Consider the following 11,239-nt stretch of genomic DNA (forward strand, 5'->3'; position numbering starts at 1 on the left):
CACTGTGCAGTGACAGAGGAGAGCTGAGCCTTAGGGGAGCCCAATAAACTCACTGGATGGTGAGCAGCAGAGAATAACGTGCGCCAGTGCTTCTGTCCAGGTATTTGTAGCTTTAGCTTGGGTACTCCATCTTCAAAATCCAAATCCTCTCACCTTCTCTTTCTTCCCTTTCTTACTATGAATAGAGATTTCCCCTGGGTGTCCAGAACAATTAAAGCCTCTTCTACCAATGACTCATGCCATTCTTTTGCCCTATTTGGATGGCAGGAAATTAAAGGTTACTACAATACTACATAAAAAAATAATACTACATAACTGTAAGAGAACACATGAGGATAATGAAACTGGTCAGCAACCACAGCCTGATTCAGCCACTGAAATACTGATTGGTGACATTCACCCTCTTATCATCAGTAGTAATAAAACATTCCTTCTGCAAATAACCATATTTTTTCTTTTCTTTTTTTTTTTTTTTTTTTTTTATTGCAGGGCTGCCTCAAATGAAAAACCCTAAGGCTAACTGAAACATGTGATGACAGGCAACTGATCACAGATATGACCTGGAATCAACATCTTCAATCCTAAACACATAACTTTATCTCTATTACGTAGGTACTTCATTTCTCCAGTCTTCATAACCTTTTCCAGTTAATGTAACAACCTCCAGCAAAAACTTTCAACAGTACCCAATTAATTCAATAATGCAAGAATCAAAGGTCGTCACTCCTAGTCTACAACTAACTCCAACTGTACTCTTTAGTCACTGTTCAATTGTCATTTCAAGACAACCTTCTTGTTCATGCTTGAAAAATTAAAAGAAAAATAATAGCAATCATCTATCATCCACAAATCTTGGCAAAAGCTATTCATCCGGAGGGAAAATGAAGCTTTTCCACAGAGACAGTAAGATCAAAGCCCATATCTTAAGTATCTCACAGTCTAAACCAAATAAAGAAAGAGATATAAAATACACTGAAGGTTCAAACTTTAAACACTATCTTTTTGTTATAAATATAAATTAATATAGTACCTACACAATAATAGTTCATAAGGTGGGTGGCAGGAATTTGGGCAGAAATCTGTTTTAATGAATAAGATACAAAATAGTTGAAAACCATATACAAATTAACTGTGTTCCCACCACAAATGTGGCCCAAAGGCTGGCATAGGAAATCTTCCAGAGGAAACGCCTGAGACAATTGTAGAAAAAAAAATAATACAAAAGTCAAGTGGAAATCAGCATGGAACAGCTTGGAAGGAAACGCATTTAAGAAACGGAAAGAGCTTTACCGTATTTCTCTGCAGCCCAGAATAGAGGGGAAAAAAAGGACATGAAACATTAAATTGGGATAGACTCAACAGTTTCAGCATTTCAGTACAGCACTAACGTTATGCACTGTGCAGAAGAATGTATCTGAGGAGCCGTGCAGGATTATAAAACTTGGGCCTTGAAAGATTTAACAGCCACCAAAACTCTGAGTGTAAAGCAACTGTGCTATCACAGATCACAAAGGCATAGCAGTTTGTTTAAGTGAATGAAAACAACATCTGCTGTATGATTTCACTACCACAGTGCATTTCTCTGCTGCTTTCCAAGGCACTGACACAAATCAATTGAACTGATTCTTAGAGAGACACTGCTCACCAGTAGCACAAACCAGCAATGATCCTCTGGTTTTTGCTCTGCTACATCAAAAGAAAGCCCTGAACTTCCACACTGCTACTGCTAGCAGCAGCTTAGGGAGATAGCATTAAACTGGTATGAACAGAAGTGCATTGCCAACATTTTTTCTACTAAATTGAAAAAATAAAGCAAAAAGTTTTCCAGGCAGTTTACTCATACCCTGGGGTCAGCGCATTGTATATAGCTTATTCTTTCTGCTTATACAGCTTGTTTTCACAACTGTGAAAAAGACTTGGAAAAAAAGAAAAGACATCCATTTTCATTGATGAACAAAATATCACCTGGAGCAACTCTGAGTTTATATATTTGTGAGTTTTTTCTTAAGTCTATAAGATTCAAAATCTAAAAAAATGAATAACGTCTGCATCCCGTGTAAGGAATGCAGGAATATCAGTAGAAATACACCATGCACCTGTGTGCAATAACCCCCAGAGCAGCTCAGCTGCTGCAATCTGGGGTCAGCACCAGACCTGGAAGTCTCTGGCAGGAGAGCAGCACTACAAACTCCCTTCAAGACAATCCAATCTGTAATGAGACTCACATAAACATGAAAAAGTTTGCTGTGCAAGAAAAGGTAAGTACTTGTAGAAGAAAAATACATCCATTTTACCTAGAAGTAATCTAAACTCCTCTCTGTGACAACAAATTCAGTTCATCAGTTCTGTTGGTCATTTTTGCTTCCTGTTGCAGATGACCCATTTGATTTCAGAGCCAGCCAGATCTTCAAGCCTCTTTCTCAAAGACAAACAAGTAATTTTTCAGTTTTCCCTGGGTTTCCTCAATGAAGCTTAAAATACCCATTAGAAGGGATCACAATAGCATGCTTTCCAGTCAGGAAGCAGGTCTTTGATTGAACAAACAAATGGTGTTGACCAGACAGGATGAAGAAAGAGATGTCATTTGTCCATCAGGTTAACACAGAAATACCTCTGTCCCAAGACTGAAAGTGTCCAGACTAATTTTCATGCTCAGCGCTCTAAAGGATTTGTTTGAGCTAATACCCTCTCTGTTTCCCAGGTGCTGATTCTTGTTCAAATGAAAATCCTTATCCAACATGAATTAGCAATAACTAAAAATCTAGCTACAGAGCAGTGGCATCATGAGCTTACTGCAAATAATGAGTTCATTAAAGCATTGTATAAATCAAGAGCTTCTAGGGTCATGTCTTATGACTATTAAGTTGATACCTTGAAATCCTACTAGTTGGAATACATACAACATTCATACAAAACATGAAGATGTTCAGATCACCCCTAACACCATATCTTTTCCTAATTCTGCTTGTCTGCTTTCCTGCCTGAAGAAGTCTAAATCTTGCCATCTCAAATATAAAAGTCAAGTTTCAAACTAACATCCTGAACCTTGCCCAGCTTAATCAGGCCACACTCTTGTCCCCTTCTCCAGTTCCTCTGTTTATAGAGGAGAATTGCAGTATTACCCAGACTTGGCAAAGGGAACATACCTTCCTGTTCACAAAGCCAGCCAGAGATTCTTGAAGAGACACTCACGCTGCACATACCATTTCAGGGTCACTCCAAGGACACTGCATTCAGAAAACATGTCCAAAGGAATCAAGGAACAATGAAAAACCAAATATAAGAAACTAAAGCCCCAGAACACAGCTGGGAAATAGACACGCTGCTGGACACTAATCTCAAATTTGAAATAAAGTTTGGAATTTCCTTCAGGAACTGCTACAATGTGCAGGGCAGGTTGAGTCACCAGTTGGTGGAGAGGCAAAGAAATCAAGAGGAATCTTGTAAGGCTGAGGAAGGGACACAAAGGGTGCAATCTCTCCACCAAGACTGACAGAAAGAACAACTTCTGCCTCCTGAACTCCAGACACTGAAGTACGTACTCTGCCAGAGGATGACGGACCTGACTGTAAAGGAGATAATGATCTGGAGATGCTGACTGCAGTAATCATTTAGAAATATCAGGTTTTTAGTCACTGGTCACAGTGCACATGCAGCATATTTCTTCAAGGAAATTAATTTTTAGGAACTGAAAAAAAATATCATGGTTAGACGCTTCATTTTTTTGAGCTAGCACAAAAACTCTGAAAATTTGTAATTGCATTTTCAAGTACAAAGAAGGATCTGGGCCTGAGACCTTAAATCTAAAGAGTACCCAGCAAAACCACTGAGCCTCTACGCTGATCTTGCCTATATGAGCATATTCAGATCAATTAATGGTAAATGATTGACAATAAAGCAGTGTTGCTCTGGGCTTTTTTACTGCAACGTTCTCTAGAATTTCTCTCTTCCTGACACATTTTTTTGCTCTTTGTAGTACTTCCACAAAGACAGTATAACCAAGCACCTTTAATTCATGCAGCAGCTCAGCTTCCCTGCTAATGGACAGAAGAATGAGTGTAATTAATGAGGCAAGTACAAAGAGCCTCCCAGCTAGAAGGCAATCTAAGGTAGGTAGCTTTGCCCTGACAACCATTTGCAAATGGGTTCTCTTCTAGCATTATAATGTCCTGTTTAGACACACATTTTGAATTAAAAGAACTTTTTGCATTTGATAAACTTTCATGAGCCACAAACCTTGCCACGATCCTCTTGAGGTAGTCAGACAAACAGTCAAATGTGTGAGCACTCACACAAGTTGCAAGACAAAGAACCATATACTGCTGAGCTGTTGGGACTGGAGACAATTCCCAGACTTCCTTTGAACATTTTTGCATCTATAATTAAATCTTTCTTCTTTAAAGGAAAAAAAAGCTTTCCCACTTATATGTGAAAGGCACCAGCAAATACAGAAAATGCATTATATAAATAGCAGTTTCACACACACAAGACACAGCAAACCCCAGACTGAAGACTTTTTGTCTTTCAATTATGACAAAAGTTTTTAATCTGTGACTAAAAGCTCATAAAAAGTAACTTTAAAGTCAGCAGTGTTCCTTTACAATAATTTATTTTACATTAATATTCCTATTTCTAGCCACAAATATATATTCTGCAAATTCATATCATGCAGTTCATAAACCAGTCTTCCTCAGTTTGCACATAAGAAAAATTAAAATGTAGAAATGCCATTGCTGTGTTACCATTTGGGGTGGCAGATGTCCAACTGCCAGCTGTACAAGTACTGAATATGAAGCACTAATTATAGAGTAATCGAATGCTTTGTTAAACCATATTTAAGAATTTTATTGTCACTTAATAGCTACACACATTAGTAGATAAACACACATGTGGTCCATTAGCACAGCATCTATCTGACAGGCTTTAAGCATATCCATAACATGATGGACAAATAAGAACTGATGATTGGGGAAATCAACTTTCCAAGAGCCTTTGACCCCATCTTTCAACGAAGGCTGGTGGGAAAACTGAAAATTAAGCTGTCATGAGATCAAAGGTAGAGTTGCATCATGGGGAAAGATAAAAAGCAAGGAAGAATTAAAAATAATACACAAATCATTAGTGATCTCAAAATGCATCAAAACTCTGTGACAAGACTATCTTTAGGCTTTAGCTAAGAATGTACTTTTACAGCCTAGGAAAGGAAATAAGTTAATAAAAGAGTATTTGCTACTGATTCAAAACCAAATAGAAAGAAATACAAAGAAGTGACAGCAGAGACCATCTGGCTTATGATTTTGGTTCTGCTATATTATTTTTTGGAGAAAGGAATCCCTCTTTCAACTTCTTTTTGTCTGCAGCACAAAAAGCAAGCTAGAAGTGTTCATCCAAAAACTCACTGCACAGCTGAGCACTGTTCTGCACACTCTACTTGACTTTACACTCACCATCAATTAGTTTAATGCTTCCTTTACCTTTTTGCTTGCAGTGCTTCCTCAGTTCAGGGAGCTCCCTCAAGAAGCCAAATAAATTTCCAGAGGAAAGTTGTGATATGGTTTCCTCCAATGAGATCATTAAATTTATACACTCAAATCCCTTTCAGTCTTAAAGTGTACAGGTCTGTGACACTGTCTTCTGTTAAAGCACTCTTTAGAACTCATCTGTGTCATGTCATCTTTAAATCGCTCCATCTCAGCCAGGCAGTTGGGCTCATCACACCCAATTAAACTTGATGGTGTTTCCTTCATCTGCCACTTTATCACTGAAAGAACAGGAAGGGTTCTTGAAGGCAGACAGTTGGCTTTATTTTAGTTTTCTTACTCTCACTTGGAGAGTACCTAGCCCAACAGTCTCTGGCTGCTTTCCAAAGCCTCTGGAAAAAAGGCAAAATGCAACAGGACACCCACGAGGAACAAGTGACAATCCATACGTGGCAGTACAAATTCAACATTAATGACATTATTTTATGTTTAAGTAAATTTTGCAAGTTTTTATGTTTTAAAGTAATGAACCCAATAGAAAATAGAGATCTGTACAATCTGCAGCTGTATTCTCTGAGCAATGCCTAAAAGGAAACAACAATATTTTTGTGTCACTGTTCACAATGTCGAGAATGCTGGGACAGCACTGTATGCCATCCAAGATGCAAGATAAAGAGGTATCTCACACTGAAGAACACAAGTCACCATAATCTTGTCTCAATCTCTTGTCTGAGGCAAAAATCAGAAGCTTGAAGGAAGTGGAACAAAAATAGCTAGAAACATGGGCAGATTCTCATGACATGGGTGTGTTTTTTTCCCAAATAAGAGTCCCATAAGGAAATCCCAGTTACAAGAAGTCACTTACCAGATCTCTAATGAAAACAAAAACTAATGGATTTAACTCTGATATGATAATAATATGATAATAACATAATAATTATGATAATAACAATAATAATTTAAAAATTCTTATGCAAAGATATCAGAACATAGACAAGACCAGAAGCCAAGAAAGAAACAATTTCACTAATTCCTTGAGAAGCCTGAAGCAATGTTCTAGACGCTTGCTGCTGTAAATGCCAGCATAAGGATATCTCTAAACCTGTCATGTTGTAGATGATGCATATTACTCATGGACAATGATAGCTCAAAGCAACATAACTGGAAACATGACTCAAGTTTGATCCAAACTGGAACACAGCATTCTGTTGTTAACTACAACAAATTCGCCCCCATGATTCTCCTGACTGAGAATTATAAGCCCTCATGTACCACACAGGGCTCCTTTGAATCTAAAATATTTGCTTGAATTGGTACTACTCTACGTGCTCTCAGCAAAGGGAGTATGTGAAGACTACTTATATTCACTCACCACATTCTATAAGAGGAGCTCTTACAGGGATGACTGAATCCAAGAAGGGTAAGGCTCCTGTGATAGACATTCATGTCAAAACAGACCCCCAAAACTCAATGCTCCGTGGGCTTAACTGGCCTGAAACATCAACCCTGCTAAAATAAGGAGTAAGCTGCAGCATTTGAATGATAAGTGCTAAAACCCAGAACTTATACTTGCCCTTTTTCTATTTTTTTGTGTGGGAGGATGGTGGGTTTATCCTTTACTATTTTTTCTTAACCAAGTGTACAAAAGTTTGGATAATTCAGCTTTTAAGAACTGAGACCTCGAAAGGTTTAAAGAAGAGAAAAAAACTCCACGTCTACTACTTGCTCTCCAGCACACAGGAGTCAATCAATGAGAAACCCTGAAAAAGGAATTACCACATCATAAAATAGGTTTGATCAGTGGGGGATATAAGACTCATTTTAAGGCTTAACAGAGTTAAGCTTGCAAAACAATTCTTTTTAACTGGTTTTTCATTTCAATTGGTTTAATATTCTACAGATGGATGTAGAGCAGTTAGTCATCCACCTCCACAGGGGAGAAAAACAGACTAGGTGCAGACTCAAAGGCAAGAAAAAGCATTTCTCATTATTAAAAAAATGAACTTTTGAATACATGCCACTGTGTTTGGGTTACACCAAGGGAATTCAAATATGAAGTGCTACACCACCACCTTACCTCACTGCCACATCTCTCACTACATACAATTGATAAGCTGCTACCATTTATATTAGTTCTATAAGGAGTAAAGAGCAAGGAACTGCATGTGGGCTTTTATAACACAATGTAGCAATTCTGTACTAAAAGTAGCATGTCAAAACCAAATTGCTAAATGGCACAAAAATGTAATTTGTACAAGCTTTCTGTTTGGTTCTTTAGCCTGCAACCTATTTGGTTTGGACCTGCCAGTATTCTTCAATCTTTGGGCCTCCAAAGTTTCTTATAAATTATTAACAACCATTAACAACCTACTTATAACAAACATTTAATGCAAAAATTTTTACAAACAATCAGCTGTACCTGAGTGGTACCAAGTCAGAAATGGATTTTCACTCTTGTGTAAGGTAAAACTTCAAATAATATCCCCAGAACACTTATTGCCTCAGACCCTGAAAGCACTGTTAGAGAACAACTGCTGAAGAAAATCTAACCCATCTTGGCATCTGGACTGAAATTAGCTGCTGTTAAGCTAACCCTACACCACAGCAGGCTTACTTACTGTTTTGCATTTTAAACTTAGATCATTTAAATGCTTTACATTACAGAACAGCCCTTATATACAGTTTTTTTCAGTGCAACTGACAGACCAACAAATTGTGGTCCCAAACACCAAAACCATAAGGAGGGACCAGACCTTGTATAGCTACTCTCTTTTTCCTCAGAACACAAGCCTTTCTGCCTCCCATTACTCTCATCCTCATCTTCCTTCTCCTGAATAATCCAAAAGTAGACAAAAAGTATCAGTTAACAAGGCCAACAATGCAGGAATTACTTTAAAAATTTACATGCTAGTCAAATTCATTTTTACATTAGTGAAGAAAAAGAACTTCCTCTTCCCTATGAGAATTATCTCACAAATTATGCTTGACAAAAAGGAAAACACATATATACATACTCTGCAAAAGTCTCATTCTATTTAGACTTCTAAGTTTGTCCCTTTTTAAGAGTATTTAATTTTGTTTCCTTTTCAGCCAGCCTGCCTCAGCCATAAATCTACACACTAACTTCCTTTTCCCTCTGAGCTTCTAAGCTGCTTATGCTGCTGTTGTTCATTTCAGATCCTGTTCTTCCTATTCCTACACTCTGAACACTGTTTCACAATTATTCACTTTGGATCCGCACCCATGTCAGTGCTTGCAACCAGGAGCCACAGCTGGGCACGGAAACCCAGAACCTTCCATCTTCTGCATGCTAAGCTCTTCCAAGCCACTGCTGAAGCATCCCAGCTATGTGAAAGGCCTCTGCAGATTGCCCACTTCAAGCACTTCAGGGTGGGTGAGCCTAGTCACTTGAGCACCCAGGGCCCTAACACTTCAAAGGCAGCCACCTACCTCATGCGTGTGAAAGTTTTTCGCAGCACAGGGCGTGTGCCAGGCAGAAGCACATAATTATAACTACTACACCCTTTAAAGTCGCTGCCCAGGACACAAAAATACTTAGTTTTTCAACAAAACCTCAGTGACATAGGGCTTGGTCTTTTATCACCTGCAAGACACTCCTTTCTCAAGCACCTGATGAATGGCCCTGTAATTGAAGCCCCTTCTTTTTTTCCCTAAAACATGCTAAATCCTGAGTGTTTCTGAATAACAGTTTCGAGGTCAAACCAATGGCCTGCTCTCTTCCCAGTGCTCTGAGCTATCCTAAAAGACAATCACTTGAAACAGAGCGACCCTTCAAGCCTCGCTTAACTCGCACCACCTGCAGCGGAGCCACCTGATTGACGACGGTCATCACGGGGCACCAAAGGCCACCTGGGGGAAGGTGTCATCCCTGGATGAAGCCGTGTCTTGCACAGGACGATACCTTTTCTCTCCCTGAGCAGTTTCACTTGGTTTGACAGTCCAGGCTGTGCAGATGGTTCCACCTCAAGGGGAGCAGAGCAGCAGACCCGTGTGGCTTCGCGGCGTGACACGCCAAGCACGACTCCAGCGAGAGTCCTTCCCTCTCTTCACCCGTGCTGCGGTGCCACACAGCCAGCCCAGTTCCTGCGACACCCCCAGGACACAGCTCACGGGCCACCCCATCCCAGCCACCGCCGCAGGCCCCCGGCACCCCCGCTACAGCCCTGCCATCCCTATGGACACAGGCCGAAAGGACACGCTTGGGATGGGGGCCCAAACGACACGCTGGGGAGAGAGGGGCTACACCATCCCGTGCTTCCGACACGGATTTGTGCGGGAAGGCGGTAAAAAACACCCATTTCCACCCACCGGGGCTGGCTGAGGGGCAGCGGCACCGTCACCCCGCAGGAAAGAGGGGCCAAGGAGGAGGAGGCATTCCCCCGCCGCGGGGACAGAGCACGAAGAGCTGCGGAGAGGGAGAAGGAGGCGGCGGTGGGACGCGGCCCCCGGGGCCGGGGCAGGACCCGGGGCCGGAGCGGCCACTCACAGAACTCGGCGATGTAGTAGGAGACGGCGTAGTTCTCCTCGCACCACTCCAGGGTGGAGGTCGGCGGACCCCAGTAACCCTCCCGGTCGGCGGCCGGAGCCATCGCGGCGCCCGCTCCAGGCTAGAGCGGAGCCAGGGCACGGGGCAGCGGAGGGAGAAGGGCGCCGGGCCCGGAGCGCAGCGGCGGCGGCGGCGGGAGAGCGGGCGGGGCCGGCGCTGGGCCCGCCCGCGGGGCGGAGCCGCGGTCGCCATGGGGACGGGCTGCGGCCTGTCGGACGGGGCAGACCGGGGCGGGGAAACACATAGTGGTGGAAAACGTGGATGTGGGGGGAGTGTATGGGGAAACACCGGTGCGGGGCGCGTTTGGCTCTCAGGGAATCCGCGCGATGCCCCTGTGAGGATGAGGCGGGACGTGCAGCATCACGGCACTCTCCTCACCCGCTTTTCAAGCCGGGGGCAGTGAAGAGGTTTCCTTCCTCAGCTTTCCACTCCGGTTTTCGTTATAGATTTCGTGGAGGGTTTGTAAGGCGAGCGGGGCAGCGTGCTGCCTTCATGATGTTGAGACACAGCTTCACAGCATCGTAGAATGATTTGGGTTGGAGGGGACCTTAAGGACCATCCAGTTCCAATCCCCTGCCATGGGCAGATTCACCTTCCACTAGATCAAGCTGCTCAAAGCCCCATCCAGCCTGGCCCTGAACACTTCCAGGGATGGGGCGCCCAAAGATCCACCAGGCAACCTGTGCCAGTGTCTCACCACTTTTACATTGAAGAATTTCTTCCTGAAAGCAATGAAGAGGCAAGTGTTCCTCATACTCGTGGGCTGGGAGAAGGAAGGAGTATTTTTATAGCACTGCCTACTAAATGGGGGTTTTCCTCTCCTCTGATGCCTTATTTAGTTTCCTCAGTGCTTACTATGCGTACTATACTTACACCCATAATATGCAAACTGCTTCTCAAGCAGAGTTGGTATCCAGAGGCAAGTACAATCTAAAAATGGAAAGACTTGAGACATAAGGGGAAAGAATAAAGTGTACCAGTAAAGGTCTGATAATGCTGTGGGTGTTTTCTGTTTCAGAAGGTGATCCAAAACTTGAGGAGAAGCTTTGGGCAGACCTTGGGGGCTGTACACAGTGCTTACACCCCGCTGGCCAGCAGAATTTATTATACCTGTCCGTAAACGCACAGACTTCTTTTTCCACATCTTATTTCTTCTCACCTTTCCTTCTGTAGGCTAAGAAATGCCAGTCTA

The 11,239-nt window shown here is 42.1% G+C and overlaps 1 protein-coding gene across 1 annotated transcript in view; it reads right to left on the minus strand.

Annotated features, from left to right (window-relative positions):
• ACER3 (alkaline ceramidase 3) overlaps nt 1-10,168 on the minus strand; it is a 56,400-nt gene extending 46,232 nt beyond the window's left edge. Inside the window, exon 1 of the mRNA XM_058045743.1 lies at nt 9,988-10,168. Coding sequence (XP_057901726.1) covers nt 9,988-10,090 — 103 coding nt within the window. The 5' untranslated portion in view covers nt 10,091-10,168. The remainder of the gene's footprint in view (nt 1-9,987) is intronic.
• Nucleotides 10,169-11,239: the final 1,071 nt, after the last annotated feature.

The sequence above is a fragment of the Melospiza georgiana genome, chromosome 2 (genome assembly GCF_028018845.1).
Source record: "Melospiza georgiana isolate bMelGeo1 chromosome 2, bMelGeo1.pri, whole genome shotgun sequence".
Taxonomy (NCBI): domain Eukaryota; kingdom Metazoa; phylum Chordata; class Aves; order Passeriformes; family Passerellidae; genus Melospiza; species Melospiza georgiana.